Below are 15,961 nucleotides of genomic sequence, written 5' to 3' on the forward strand. Positions count from 1 at the left end.
TCTACTCAAGAAGGAAATACACTCCCAGGTATGGATTGCAGCATGATCCTGACTACCTGGGCATAGGGAAAGTGAGAAGCCAGGAGGAAATACTGACCAGGCGATCGTGCAGCTGAAACAAGGATGCCTGCCCTCTGTTCTGGAAGCAGATGGATAAAATACTGTATATGCATTTGCCTTTTTGAACGTAACGCGGGTTGCAAACGGAAGACCGTTCATACAAGGGGTCTTTTCTCTCCCCTTCTCCCTCTTGCAGATCCCTTTACTCCTCAAAAAGCTTCTCCACAGGATCAGGGCGATCTACTGACCTTTGTAGGCTACACCATGTGGATTTGCCGGAAGATAATGGGGAGAAATTGCCTGAAAATGGCATCTTCCTCCAGGTTTTTCTGCAATTTCCCAGACTGGTTCTGCGTTTAGTCAATTTTTTTCTTCCAGTTCTCTTAGAATAGTCACTCTCATATTTGTCATACAAAATCTCCCAAGCTAGCTATTCATCCACAGTTTTACATTATCAAGTGCTTTCTTTCAAAACTAAGCATACCTTCCAACAGAACCAAAATAGGATCTGACACGATTTCTTCGCTGTTGACTTTCAGTTTGCATGTGTAGGACCCATTATCAGAGCGTAGGACGTTGGGTATACTGCATGGGAGAAGTGAGGGAAAGATTTAAAATTGTGCTTTTTTATTTAGAAAATATTTCTATTCCACCTTTCATACACAGTAAGAAAACCGTGTATCCTCCCCACCCCCCAAAAAAGAACAATAAAATTGCAATTCAAAACAGAATGGCTAGTAAGTTAATAAGAAACCAGTGGATGGTATTATTATTATTCAATACTACCGAGTGCCAAGAAGACATAAAAGTTAATTGCACACGATTGTTAAATTATGGGATAATTAAAATATACCATAATTAAAATACACAATAAAATGATTCAATTGAAACATTAAAATATAACTGCCCATGATTAAAATGTGCAATAAAATAGCACAGCAATAAAAACAGCAGGCTCTTGGCTGTGAGTCCTGGAAGACCTGCTCCCTTCCTTTGCAAGCCTTTTCCCACCTGGCCTGGAAGGGTAAGGCCTGGAGTGACTCCAGCTACAAAATATGAGGCTGCTGAAAAGTATCTTGGATGGGGCTGTTGTTTAGGGAGTTTTGTTGTCGATGGGGGGTTGTTGCTGTGAAATTTTTGTAGTACCTCTATTTTGTATCTGATGATTTATGTGGAAATTGTTCGATTTGGTTGGTTTGGTTCAATTGGATATTTTGTTTATTCTTCAAGACTACTATTGTCATGTTTGCAGTTATGTAATTTTTTAATATGCTATAAACTGCCTTGAACACAGTTTTAACTTTAGAAAGGTGGTATACGAATAAAATGATTGATTGATGGTAATGACATCAGCATAAACAGGTGCATCTTCGGAGGCCAGCGGGATGCCAATTAAGATGCAGCATCCCATGGAATGCAGTCCCTGCTTAAATACAACACTGGTGAAAAAGCCCGCCTTTGCATCCAAACAAACTAATAGGCCATGTTAAGGTTAAGTGGGTTCAATCTGTTGGTTTTAGTGTCCTTACTGGGCCATAGAGTGGCCAGTGAAGGTGCAGGAAAAAGAGAGTTTTCAGCAAGTGCCAAAATTGCATCAAAGGAGGCATTTGTTACAATTCAGGTAGACAAGGGGTCAGCAAACTTTTTCGGCAGGGGGCCGGTCCACTGCCCCTCAGACCTTGTGGCCGGCCGGACTATATTTTGGAAAAAAATAAAGTGGTACCTCGGGTTAAGTATTTAATTCGTTCTGGAGGAACGTTCTTAACCTGAAACTGTTCTTAGCCTGAAGCACCACTTTAGCTAATGGGGCCTCCTGCTGCTGCCACGCCGCCAGAGCACGATTTCTGTTCTCATCCTGAAGCAAAGTTCTTAACCCGAGGTACTATTTCTGGGTTAGCAGAGTCTGTAACCTGAAGCGTATGTAACCTGAAGTGTATGTAACCCATGGTACCACTGTAATGAACAGATTCCTATGCCCCACAAATAACCCAGAGATGCATTTTAAATAAAAGCACACATTCTACTCATGTCCCAAGTCTCCTGAGGCTTTATGATTCTAACTCGTGCTTTTCCATATTTTCAAGATATTAAGCAGCTGCTGACCGGACTTTTGAACTGCACAGAGGTTACTTACTTGAAAGTAGATATCATGGTGGTTACTTCATTGTCATCAAACTGAAAATACTGGCTGGCTATCCTATCAGCACCAACAAGCTCCTTCCCATTCTTCCACAAGGAAATGAGCACCGAGTCGTGGTTGATTAGCCATTTAGGAACACTGATAGAGCAATTAAACTTTATGTCCATGTGCTCAGCAACCACGATACTTCCTACGGTAGGGTTGAACTTAAACGACCCAAGAGGGTGAGCAGATTTGCCTTCCGTAGATGTGAGCTTATTCGTTTTCACAGTATTGGAGTCTACGGGACGTGTCGGTGCATAGATTGTGGGAGTGCTGTTTATCCTGACCTCCAAGGAGCGGGGAAATCGGTGTGCGCCGTTCGAGTCCTTTAAAGGTGAGTGTGATTTTACGGGTGCCAACGAGTTGAATCTCTTCGCTTCTTGTTTCGCTTCAACAGGACCTGCAAATTAAGACACACGGTTTGGTCAAGTTTTTTGTTCCAACATTCCCCCTTACCTACAGCATCTTGCCTTTGTCTACACTGGGCGATGGAATACAGATTATCAGATGGTTTGAGGGTGTTGACAGGGGAGGCGACTTTGCAAAGAATCACAGATTTGGAAGGGACCTCAGTGAAGGCTGGGCCATTGGGGCAAATGGAGCACTGCCCTCTCCCAAACACAGCCTGCCTCCATGTATCCCACTCAAGTAATAAGTTATACATTTTAGATAATATCTTGACCCTGGATCCTAATAGCGCCTTTTCAACCTGCAAATTCTTTTCCGCAAATCCGTATTTTTTAATCAAGCTTAAATATTGCACTATTCTTAAGGAAATCAGCCCTGAGTGCCCACTGGAAGGACAGGTCGTGAAGCTGAGGCTCCAATACGTTGGCCACCTCATGAGAAGAGAAGACTCCCTGGAAAAGACTCTGATGTTGGGAAAGATGGAGGGCACAAGGAGAAGGGGACAACAGAGGACGAGATGGCTGGACAGTGTTCTCAAAGCTACCAGCATGAGTTTGCCAAACTGCGGGAGGCAGTGGAAGACAGGAGTGCCTGGCGTGCTCTGGTCCAGGGGGTCACAAAGAGTCGGACACGATTAAACGACTAAACAACAACAAATATCGCACTCAACTGTTGATAACATAACCAATCTGTCACATGATCTTTTATCTCTCCATACTCTTTCAATTTGTAATCGTCCCCAGTGACAATTAGCAGGTCTCTATATGTACTCCAGTCTGTCTGTATGTTATTTTTTCCCCCTTGCCAGGGCTTCTGTTGGTGACAGCCACATCAGTGTTTTCCTTTCTAATAGGTTTTTATATTTCCCCCATACCCTAAAGAGATTTTTCCTGATTACGTGGTTTGAAAACCTCTTATGTATCCTAGCCTTCCTGTACCACAGGCACGCATGCCGTCCAAATTTTAGATCATGCCCTTCCAGGTCTAACAGGCGGCTGTTCTTTAGTAAGATCCATTCTTTCAACCAGCATGAACATGATGCGTCAAAGTATCATTGTAAGTCAGGAAGGGCAAAACCACCTCTCTCTTTGGTGTCAATTATAATTTTATGTTTCATCCTGGGTTTTCTTCCCTGCCAAATAAACTTAAGATAGATCTTTCTGCCATTCCTTAGAATTTTGAATATCATTAACTATAGGTGGTGTCTGAAATAGGAATAGCATCTTTGGGAGTATATTCATTTTTATTAGGCGTTCTGTTTTGGTGACGGTAGCCCTGGTTTAAGGAGCCATTTGGTACCTGAGTTTCTAACACTGAGTTCAGCCAAAATATATTGTCCTGTAACTGAAGTCCATTTGTCCCTCTGGGGGAGAGGAGTACAGTGGTACCTCGGGTTAAGTACGTAATTCGTTCCGGAGGTCCGTTCTTAACCTGAAACTGTTCTTAACCTGAAGCACCACTTTAGCTAATGGGGCCTCCCGCTGCTGCCGTGCCACCGGAGGACAATTTCTGTTCTCATCCTGAAGCAAAGTTCTTAACCCGAGGTACTATTTCTGGGTTAGCGGAGTCTGTAACCTGAAGCATATGTAACCCGAGGTGCCACTGTACCAGTCTTTGCCCTTTTTTATGTGGCAGCCCTCTGGGGATTTGAAGAGGGCTGCTATCATGCTCCTTCTCAGCTGTCCTGCTTCTCTGGGTTACACAGATCCAACAACGTCAACTTTTCCTCATAGGATTTCACTCCACTGACCCAGAGGGCTAGCTGTGCTAGGCCCACCTGCCCTGTACATTTTAAACAGTATCATAGCAACAGCCATGGCTTCCCCCCAAAATCATGGGAACTATAGTTTGTTAAAAGTGCCAAGAGGGCAGTGGCGTAGCGTGGGGGGTGCAGGGGGGGCCGGCCGCACCGGGCGCAACATCTGGGGTTAGGGCAAATCCACGGGTTAGGGGGCGCAAATCCACGGGTTTAGGGGGCGCAAATTACTTGCCTTGCCCCGGGTGCTGACAACCCACGCTACGCCACTGCAAGAGGGTACTGGTATCCTCACAGAGCTACAGTTTGTAGAGTTCCCTCAGAAGAGGGATTGATAGTTAAAACTATTCTCTTAATTGTAGCTCTGGGAATTGTTGCCATACATTCTACAGAAAGAAAACAGAAGGGATTTGTGCTGTGTGCATGAGCAGCAAATGAGTAAGTGCTGTTCAGCAAAAACTTAAATGCAGCATGCCTCAATATGCTTAATAATTAACTAGACTTTTTGCTTGAACTTTGCCTGTGAAGAATTGTGAACATTGGTCCCAATTGCTCATGGCTACTCAAGGATTTGCAGCCCCCGCTGTTGAAGGGCAAAAGACACCCACGGTCCCATAATGTGTGAACCACGTTTCTGTGAAAAACAAAAACCAGTCAAGCAAGTACAAGCCAAGCAAGTCTCTTTCCCCATCTGCACTATGCCTTTAAAGCAGTATCGTACCATTTTAAACCACCGTAAAGGTAAAAAAGGTAAAGGTACCCCTGCCCGTACGGGCCAGTCGTGTCCAACTCTGGGGTTGTGCGCCCATCTCGCTTAAGAGGCCGGGGGCCAGCGCTGTCCGAAGACACTTCCGGGTCACGTGGCCAGCGTGACAAGCTGCATCTGGCGAGCCAGCGCAGCACACGGAAATGCCGTTTACCTTCCCGCTAGTAAGCGGTCCCTATTTATCTACTTGCACCCGGGGGTGCTTTCGAACTGCTAGGTTGGCAGGCGCTGGGACCGAACGACGGGAGCACACCCCGCCGCAGGGATTCGAACCACCGACCTGACGATCGGCAAGTCCTAGGCGCTGAGGTTTTACCCACAGCGTCACCCGCGTCCCCCTTAAACCGCCGTGGCTTCCCCCAAAGAATCCTGGGAGCTGTAGTTTGTCAAGGGTTTCTGAGAGGACCCTATTCTCTCCACAGAACGACAATTCTCAGAAACCAATCCCTTTTCACTTGTGAAAATTACACCTATAAAAGCAGTAAAACTTTAAAAAACAAATACAGTCATACCTCGTATTGTGTTTGCTTCAGGTTGCGCGATTTCAGGTTGTGTCCCGCAGTGACCTGGAAGTACCAGAAAGGGTTACTTCTGGGTTTCACCTCTTGCGCAGACGCGCAAAATGACATCATGTGCAGGTGTGGTGAATCGCGACCTGCGCACGTGCAGACGCGGGTTGCGGTCTGCTCGTGTTGCGAAAGGGACTCCGGAACGGATCCCATTCGCAACCAGAGGTACCACTGTATAGGTAATGGAAATATATGTGCTGGTTGGTTTTTCAGGAAGCTTTCAAAACAACGTAGTGATGACTTCTGCCTAATGCCAAAAGGCAGGGAGTTCCAAAGTTTAAGCTCTGCCCACTAAAGGACTGACTCTTCACCAATGCGGAACAAACATTACGGGGTGCATGTAAAAATCCAAGTTTTACTTCCGTTTCACTGCTGTTATAGGCAAGGTTGCATCTATGCCATAAGTCAGGGGTGTATAGTGGGGAGAGCCAGGGGCTGTAGCCCCGAGAACGTGATTTTGAGAGGACACGAACCAGGCACCCCATGCAGGGATCTCTAACCTGCCTGCTGCTGGGGGTCTCTGGGCCCCAGAGCCCGGCCTGGCCTTCCCGCCATGGCCCCAGCCCCTTGCTGAATGGCTGCCCAGCTGGTGCTGGGGGGATGCGCCCACCAAGGGCTATGTCAACTGGTCGGGTTTTCCCCTGCAATGGGCAGGCCGGACGTGTAGCCCTGTGAATCCTCCTTGCCCCACACCTGCCCAGCGGGGGTAAGGGTTGGGCTGGGCGTGTTGGGTTTTGTTTACCCTCCATGCCCAGCCCCTGGTCCCACCTAGTACAGTGGTACCTCGAGTTAAGAACTTAATTCGTTCCAGAGGTCCGTTCTTAACCTGAAACTGTTTTTAACCTGAGGTACCACTTTAGCTAATGGGGTCTCCCACTGCCGCCACACTGCTGGCGCGCAATTTCTATTCTCATCCTGAGGTAAAGTTCTTAACCCAAGGTACTATTTCTGAGTTAGCGGAGTCTGTAACCTGAAGCGTATGTAACCTGAAGTGTATGTAACCCAAGGTACCACTCTACAGTGGTACCTCAAGTTAAGAACTTAATTCATTCCGGAGGTCCGTTCTTAACCTGAAACTGTTCTTAACCTGAGGTACCACTTTAGCTAATGGGGCCTCCCGCTGCCATCGCACAATTTCTGTTCTCATCCTGAGGTAAAGTTCTTTCCCCAAAGTACTATTTCTGGGTTAGCAGAGTCTGTAACCTGAAGCTTCTGTAACCTGAGGTATCACTGTACATGTGTGCACACATGTGCACGCCAGGTGCCAGGAAAGGACACAATGCTGGTGCTATGACTTCACCATAGTAAGGGAAAAAACCACACTGAATGTTATGTTAGGAGTCGAATACAATTTCCCTGGACAAAGAATACTGGGAACAGTAGTTCACACCTCACAGAGCTACACTTCCTAGCACTCTTAGCAAATGACAGTTCCAGGGATCCTTTGGGGGAGGTCATGGGCACTGAATGCGCTTTAATATACGGTGTGGATTTGCTCTATGTGGCATGCATTTCCTATCATATGCAGACCTGCCGTGGAGCACTATATAATTTCAGTTCTTTTGCATGTGCAACTTGTAACATACAGTACATGCCTTGTTAAGGTGTGAGTTTATTTGGTGCACACATCCCGCTGCAGTATGTATATGTTACTTCATGTGCCCTGTCTGGGGCCTCCAAGGAACTCAGATGAGAATCTCCCCCCCCCTTTTTTTTTAAACAAAGCTCACAAAAATCTTGTGAGGGTAAGTGAAGGTGAGAGGCAGACCACCCAACGAGTTTCACAGCTGAGCTATACTGTAACCACTGACCGTATCACTTGATTAGAAGCACATTGTGCAATGCAGCCCTTTAAGGCAGGTTGAAAAGGCATGCATGCAATCCACTTGCAAGAATAGTAATCTACGGCTATTTCTGTCCACAGCAACTCCCTTGGTTTTGCGACAATTTTGTTTTATTGTCCCATTTTCTGTGGATTGTTCATGCGTACGCCGCTTAGAAACGTAAACAATTAAGCAGGAACATAAATGCCTGAGATGAACAAATAAATAAAAGTAAGTTCCCCTCTGCTTGCTTGGCTCCACCCTTCCTCTGCCAGGGGGGTGAAGATGTGATCCATGGCTGGAGCAAACATCAGCAGGGGATTCCGGGCAAAATCAATGGGATGGAACACAAGTGCCAGGCAGGAAGAGAGAGAGATGCCCAACAGCTTTCTTCATCCCACTGTGCTCCCAAAAGCAGCCGCACACCCCACCGGGTCAGTTATCCATAGCAGCTACACACTGTTTATCTCTGTATACATTTGCACACTAAATTTAGGAATTCATTGTATTCCTAATGACTGTTCAAAAGGAACCAATGGCCATGCACTGCTCCCACATATGCAATGGAAACTGTGGCCAGAGCAGGGAGAGAGTGTGTGTGTTTTGTGGGCTTAATTTATGGAAAGTTGGGGGTGGTACTCAGACCTACCGAAAGCAATGGACTGCCTTAATCGGGTTTGTTCATTCCAACGAGTAAAACCTTCGCCTGAATACCACCCTTTTTAAAACCTTGCCTGGAAGTTAAGGGCTCTCTACTCGAGAAAACTCTGTTCCTAGGGATGTATAAGAAGAGATGGAGGCAATCGATCTCTGATCCCCCTCAAGAGATCTCTCCCTCTCTCTCTTTCTTTCTTTCTCTCTTCATTCACAGGCAGGTGCCAAGCCCGAGCTGTGCTCGGATTAAAAGCGAGGACAAAAGTAATCCTCTCTCCCCTCCCCAACTTTTGCAAACTCCCTTTTCGCGCAGAGCGCAGGAGGGTGGAGGGATGACATCCCCCCCACCCCGAGTCCCAGCGCCTTTCTGGAGCCCACCAAATGCGAGGGAATGAGACACCCTCCAAAAAGAAGAGTTGGAAGACGGGGTAACCCTGCCCGCCCCCGCCCCCCAGCAACACTTTTCCGACATCCAACCAACTCCTGTTCCAGCACTTCGGACGCGTAACCAAACGCGGGAGGAGAAAGAGGCGCCTTACCTTTTGCGCAAAAGGCCGATGCCACCAGCAGCAGCCCCCAAAAGCCTCCCATGGCGACTTGGAAGCGGGCTTGGCAAGCGTCCGATCTGGGCACCGCCGGGTCCCCCCTGGCCCCGCTTCCGCGGCAGCCCCAAAGCCGGGTTTCCCTCCGGAGCCGCCGGGCGAAGAGTCCCCCCGGGGCGCACAGACGCCGCCGCCGCCGCCGCAGAAAATTGCCCTCTCCGAGCCGGAGATCGCTGACCCAAAACAAAAGTTCTGGGCGAAACTTGAGCGGAGGCGGGGACGGAGAGAGGTCCCTCCTCCTCCGACTCCGGGGCGGGCGCGGGGAGGCGGATTTCGGGGGTCTGGGAGGGTTGGCCTCCTTCTGGTCGGGCAAGAGAAGGGGCTCCAATTCCCGCCAGGGGGCGAATAGTACTTGGATGGAGAAACGCAGCAGGTCGTACAGGAATCTTGACGCGCCTTAAATGCTCCCCGCGGAAGCTTGCATGGTTGTGGCAGGAGCTTTTACGCGCTCACACACACACACACACACTTGTACGTAGAGAGCATGGCATTGTAAAACAGCCCTCGCCATGTTTTGGACGAAAACTCCCCCTCGGATGGGAGTTGTCCAAAAACATCTGGAGGGCGCCAGGTTGGCAAACGCGGCATCTAAACAGGAAAGCCCTGCAATGCAAAGCTGTGACGCGACTGTGCAAAGCTGAAACGTATACAAGATGTGAATCGCGGGCGCAAAGCTGTCAACGTTTCCCTTTTTTTAAGGGAAATTCCCTTATTCCGAATAGGATTCCTCGCAAGAAAAGGGAAAAGTTGACAGCTATGCGCGGGCGTAGCCGAGATTTATTGGGGGGGGGGGCAGAACTGACTTATCTGCAATGCGATGGGTCAGTTAGTTAAGTATTTATTATTTATTTGCTTGATTTAGGGGGGCAGCTGCCCCCCTGCACTCCCCTGACTGTGCCCATGATGTGAATGGTCACCTTTTAACTTGTATCCATTTGAGCTTCGCACTGTGAAATTTTATCTCTTTTGCGTGACTTTTTGACCCCACTGTTTACGTTTCCCCCCTGTCCGGATCCCTTTGTCTGTGTGCGGATCTGCCCGGTTAGAATCCGCTTTGGCATCTGAGGAAAGCTTATACTCAAACATCCTGCTAGTTTCTAAGGTGCCAGAAGACTCCCTTTTATCCTGAAAAGGGAGATAGCAGGATCTCACCTGGCTGCTCAAATTATTGGGGTGGAGTGATGCTAACCTTAGTTAGTTTTAAGCCAACTACAGTGGTACCTCAGGTTACAGACGCTTCAGGTTACAGACGCTTCAGGTTACAGACTCCGCTAACCCAGAAATAGTACCTTAGGTACTTTGCTTCAGGATGAGAACAGAAATCGTGCTCCAGCGGCACGGCAGCAGCAGGAGGACCCATTAGCTAAAGTGGTACCTCAGATTAAGAACAGTTTCAGGTTAAGAACGGACCTCCGGAACGAATTAAGTTCGTAACCCGAGGTACCGCTGTTTGTGGCATAAGATTTTGATAAAATTGTGGTGAGTCAGGGTTAGGGCTTGTTTAGGCTTCATTAAGGGCACCTTTACCCCATTTTGAGCACAGATCTCAACTTACCAGCCAATGATAGCATTTTAAAATTATTATTTAAAGGGCTTCCCTTTATCTTGAATGTTCTAAACTTCGGGACAGATCTGCATCATGTATTTAAAGCACATTTAAATCTGTGTCAAATGTGCTTTAATTGGTGTGGATCTGCCCAAAACGTATACTTCTTATTGCCCATCTCTGTAAAATGTTCTCTTTTGATTATTGATAATACTGCATTTTAAACTTTCTTTTCAGGCAATTGTTGTATCTGAAAGTGGCTCACATAAACTAAAAAGCAGGCCCTGTCGTCAGGCTTACAAGCTAAAAGGACCAGAGCCCCAAGGAAAGGGGAGGGGAGGGAAATATGTACTTCAGGGCTAGGAGAAAGTGGCAAGCTGCAAGCATTTATGGCCATATTCTCACGTCATATGTTTAAAGCCGTATAATACCACTTTAAACAATCATGGCTTCCCCCAAAGAACTCTGGGAGCTGTAGTTTGCTAAGGGTCCTGAGAGTTGTTAGGAGACCCCAAGTCCGCCCAGAGAGTTACAATTCCCAGAATTCCCTGTGAAGACGGATTGTTAAACCACACCTGGGACTAAGTTTATAAATGCACTGGAAGCTGATATCATCTGTGAAAGGCTTTTCTGGCGGGGGAGAGGAAGAAAAGGTTTTCTACACTTTTAAGAGTTTCACAATCACATTATAAAACTAAACAAAAAAATTTTTTTTCTTTCCAGTAGCACCTTAAAGACCAACTAAGTTAGTTCTTGGTATGAGCTTTCGTGTGCATGCACACTTCGTCAGATACTGTGTATCTGACGAAGTGTGCATGCACATGAAAGCTCATACCAAGAACTAACTTAGTTGGTCTTTAAGGTGCTACTGGAAAGAAAATTTTTGTTTTTGTTTTGACTATGGCAGACCAACACGGCTACCTATCTGTAACTGGAATTATAAAACTAGACAGTTTTGTTTTTTTAAATGGCTCCCAGATTATAGATATAAGCAGTCTGTATATAGTCATGTCTATAGTGTGTCCCAGATATAAAGTACCTTTCAAAATTAAATAATTAATGGTGAGGCCAGGCGGGAGGACAAGCAGATTGTTCCCAGATGCCTTTTAACGTCTGGGAGGGGAAAAAAAGAAAATGCTTATTCAGTATACAGTCCAAGCTGCACTACTGGCAGATATTGAATTTCTGCTTCTCTCTCTTTTTAGCCCTGAAAACGTCTTGACATCTTGAAGCAATCAGCGGCTACGAAAAGGCACGTGCCTCCGGCAGCCAAGGGACAAGCAAGACGTGACAGCAGCAACAGTCTTGAGTGCCAGGCCTGGATCGCTTCCATTTTCCTACGCAGCAAACTGTGTCTCTGTGTGAATTTAAAGCACAGAATGGGCAGCAGGGTGGTGTTTACGTGTGTCAAATATTTTCCCTGGCCAGGCCTCTTCCCTCTATGCTTCTGCCTGATTTTCTCTCCGCAGGGGTAACTCCCGCTATGGGCACCTTTCGACATCCCCTTTTATTATGGCACATTCAAAATCATTTGTGTTCATGAGGGTATCGAGCCAGTTATACCAGTGGTGTGCGATGAATTTTTTTGTAGGGCTGTACAGTGGTACCTCGGGTTAAGAACTTAATTTGTTCTGGAGGTCTGTTCTTAACCTAAAACTGTTCTTAACCTGAAGCACCACTTTAGCTATTGGGGCCTCCTGCTGCCGCCGTGCCGCTGGGGCGCAATTTATGCTCTCATCCTGAGGTAAAGTTCTTAACCTGAGGTACTATTTCTGGGTTAGCAGAGTCTGTAACCTGAAGCGTCTGTAACCTGAGGTACCACTGTATGTCGATTTGGTGACTCCAAGGGGCATCTAGTTGAACTACCTGCAAGGTAGGAATCTCCATTCAAGCATCCCTGGCAGAGGCCTAAAAACCTTCAAGGAAGGAGTGTTCACAGCCTCCCAAGGAAGCCAGTTCCCCAGCCAGTTAATTTGCCAATTCCTAGCGGCTTGCAAAAAGAAGAAGAAAAGTTTGGCTTGGCTTTGTTTTTTGAAGAAGACAAGCCCAGAGGTGGAAGGGTGGGTTCCTCCTCCCAATTAAAAAGCTATTTTTACACCCCTTTCTTTCTTCAGCACTATGATCGTTCTGTTGTTGGTTGTGGCCTGTTTCTGCTGATCCTTCAGGTTCTGGCAGATTGGGACTGGCGGTTTATTATAACACCATGCTTTCAAACACACACACACACACACACAGAGAGAGAGAGAGAGAGAGAGAGAGAGAGAGAGAGAGAGAGAGAGAAGAGAGAGAGAGAGAGAGAGAGAGAGAGAGAGGCTGAAGGAGAGGAGGAAGGAAATGAGATTATTAAGGTTGCTGGGGTCTTATATTCCACCAACTGCTATTTCTTAAAAAATGAAGGAGAAGGGGCTGCAGTTCTGCTTCAAGCCGTTGCTTCCTGCTTTGCAGGGTTGTGCAATTTTGCAGCCTTTATGGAGGTAATCAGAGAGAGACTTGCATGCACACACACATACATAGAGCCTGGAGGCACTGGCTGAGCAGGTACAGGGAAAGGTCCTGCCGGGAACATTAAGGGGACTAAGCTAGAGCCACTAGTTCATGGACCGCACGCCACTGAGTTATACGCCATCCAGCTTTCAATGATGCTTGTGCCTGCAAAAGTTTGGGGGCATACTGAGTTGTACATACTTTATACCTGCTGAAATGAATGAACCTTAGGCGTCAATGGGTCTACTCTGAGTAGGACTAGACTGAATACCACCCACTGCTTTGTTTTCAACCAGTGCTTGTCCTGTAAATTCCTGTTGAAATCCTGTAAGTTTTTATACCACAAATTGGGTTTTTTTGGGGGGGACCCACTTTCATTATGCTGCATCACAGGAGTGCCTCTTCAGAAGGCAATAATATACCCTCCAACATTTCTCAGATGAAATTAGGGACGTCCTGTTCCATAATAATAATAATTTTATTATTTATACACCACCCATCTGACTGGGTTGCCTCAGCCACTCTGGGCAGTTTCCAACATATATAAAAACATTAAACATAATAAAACATTAAACATTTAAAAAGTCTCCTAAACAGGGCTGCCTTCAGATGTCTTCTAAAGTTTGTATGATTATTTATCCACGTGGTTCAGGAGTCGCATAACTCCAGACCCGCCAAGATTTCTCCTATGAAAATAAGGGACATCTTCAGGAAAAGCAGGACATTCTGGAATCAAATCAGAAACTGGGATGGCTTCTGTAAATCCGAGACTGTCCTTGAAAAATAGGGACACTTGGAGGGTCTGCAATGATTCAAAAACACCAGGGAAGCATCTCTGATGGATTAATGAAGTATGGATGGTCCAGTATAAAGTGACCACTAATGGGCTATTATTGTGTCGATGACATGTTGCAGAATGTACCCTCACAAAAATGGAGAAGTTTGGAGGGACCCCATAGGAAATATATATACAGTGGTACCTTTGGTTATGAACTTAATTCGTTCCAGAGGTCCATTCTTAACCTGAAACAGTTCTTAACCTGAGGTACCACTTTAGCTAATGGGGCCTCCTGCTGCTGCTGTGCGATTTCTGTTCTCGTCCTGAGGTAACCCAAGGTACTACTTCTGGGTTAGCGGAGTCTGTAACCCGAGGTGTCTGTAACCTGAGGTACCACTGTATACATACGTCTCTCTGGGGAGAAGGAGTTTCAGCTGCCAAGTGTAATAAAAAATTAAGGTCATATATATATATATATATATATATATATATATATATATATATATATATATATATAATATAAATGTTTATAAATGTACCAATGTCTGGAGCAGCACAGGAAGACCTTCTTGGAACCATTTTGACTTCCTGAAATTATTTTGACTCCCAAACTGACCAAATGAGGGAAGCAGCAGCACCCCTGCCTCCACTGGACTTTATTTTCTCTCCTCCACCCTCCAATTTATAGGAAAATTGGTGGTGACCTGATTCTGACACAGGGTCATGGTGCCATAACATCAAGATCGACCCTTGGAAAATAACAAAGCAAAATGTGAAACAGCTGTTATAAGACAGCAGGGGGAATCGTTTCCCCCTTCAACCTAGAATTCTTAGTTTTGCTGTGTTCCTGTGGGGCACAACTCCTCCTGTCTTTACTAATTTTAAATTTCTACAGATGTATGGTTAGGGAGGAAGGCCTGCAGCCAAGATGTTGGTCCTTCTTTTCTTTTTTATTTTGGTTTGTTTACAGCATGTATAGCCCACTCTTCATCAAATGTTTTCAATCCCAGAGTGCGGAACCAAGTAATAAAATTAAACACAGAGAAACAATATACAGAAATTGCCAAAAATAAAATAAAAAATCATATGAGCAGGACAACTAAAAACAATTCTGTCATAAGGCAAACAAGCAAAATTGCAACAACGTAAATTAATATTTCCAATTTAACAAAGTTAAATTGCCTCAAGGTCAGAAGGGCTGCTGGATAGTGATGTTCAGATGGCCCTATTTCAGCAAAGAAGTTCTTTTTGCAAATATTGTTGTAGTCTTGGCTTTTGCTTGAATCCAGTGGCTTACAAACCATCCTCAATAGCGAAATCCTGCTTATACTAGAATCTTCAGGGAATCCCTTTAATGTCAACTTCTCTTCCAAGGAAGAAATTGTACAGATTTACTAATTTGTATGGCCAGATTGGGAGTCCTCTAAAAAGACTTGCATTTCAAGGCTCAGGTTAACAAAGAGTTCTGTTGGAAGCTGGGGTTTTATTTTTAAGAGTTACTCCTGTGCAGCTCCTGCAATGTGAGACTGCACTATTGTAATCACTTCTGAAATTTTAAAAAAATGTTTGCTTGACACCTACTGCCACCAACTGGAGATACAGTTGGCTTGTCATTACTTCATCACTTATTTTCAACATGTGGCTGTTCAAAGAGCGGATATGCTCCTTAAAGTCTGCATCTGTTGGCACCAGAGTTTAATTAAAAGCAATGCATCAAAGTGAAATGAGTTGCCTTTCTGAGAAGAGATTAACAGTCTGGTGATTAGATAACAACTGGAATAGCCAGGCTCCAGGGATGAAAATTCCATTGCTGAAGAGCAGTCACTAAGTGTGATTTTCTGCTAAGGATTTTTTTTTGGGGGGGGGGGTTCAGTTTACATTTAAAGGTGAATCTACTTGAATCACACTTTCTGAATCAATCTGAGCATCAAAATACGGCCACGCTTCAAAATCTACGCTTCTCTGCATCTTGCAGTGCAGTTCTCCAACCAAGTTATGTAAAGAGTTCCTTAAATGCATGTATTAGTGAAAATGCCATACAAAAAACCCCTTTTATTAGGGGAAATTGCTTTGCAAAAAATGTATATATTAGGCACATTTGCATAGAAACTTGTGTACATTAGCCGAAATTCACACCCAAATGCCGATGGATTTTCATGAGGACTTTAAAAAAAACCATTTCTGTAATATATAGTACTATATAATATTTTCTGCTATATTATTAACAAGATATTGGATATTACAATGGATTGTGTTAGGTTACATTTTAATGATATGCTGATTTGTATATTCCATTTCTTTTTTGTACTATCTGGATAACTGGTGACGTTATT

General features: G+C 45.3%; 1 protein-coding gene and 1 long non-coding RNA gene across 6 annotated transcripts in view; one reads left to right on the plus strand and one right to left on the minus strand.

Moving 5' to 3' along the window:
• The window catches only part of MERTK (MER proto-oncogene, tyrosine kinase), a 52,417-nt gene extending 43,443 nt beyond the window's left edge, over nt 1-8,974 (minus strand). For 3 of the 4 annotated variants that reach the window (XM_083605005.1, XM_083605003.1, XM_083605004.1), the window contains exons 1-3: nt 8,758-8,858; nt 2,195-2,642; nt 545-645 (exon numbers count right to left, since the gene is read on the minus strand). In XM_083605005.1, coding sequence (XP_083461131.1) covers nt 545-645; nt 2,195-2,642; nt 8,758-8,809 — 601 coding nt within the window. In that variant the 5' untranslated portion in view covers nt 8,810-8,858. Of the gene's footprint in view, nt 1-544; nt 646-2,194; nt 2,643-8,757 lie in introns of all 4 variants that reach the window. The other variant, XM_083605002.1, reaches the window with a different exon arrangement.
• Nucleotides 8,975-9,179: 205 nt separating this feature from the next.
• On the plus strand, nt 9,180-12,463 carry LOC310758924. Of its 2 annotated transcripts, none has more exons than XR_014546099.1 (2): nt 9,180-9,291; nt 11,572-12,463. It is a non-coding gene; the product is annotated as an uncharacterized lncRNA (long non-coding RNA). The 2 variants fall into 2 exon arrangements; XR_014546100.1 differs by having other exon boundaries at nt 9,271-9,391.
• Nucleotides 12,464-15,961: the final 3,498 nt, after the last annotated feature.

This window comes from Podarcis filfolensis (assembly GCF_964270895.1).
Source record: "Podarcis filfolensis genome assembly, chromosome: 3".
NCBI lineage: Eukaryota > Metazoa > Chordata > Lepidosauria > Squamata > Lacertidae > Podarcis > Podarcis filfolensis.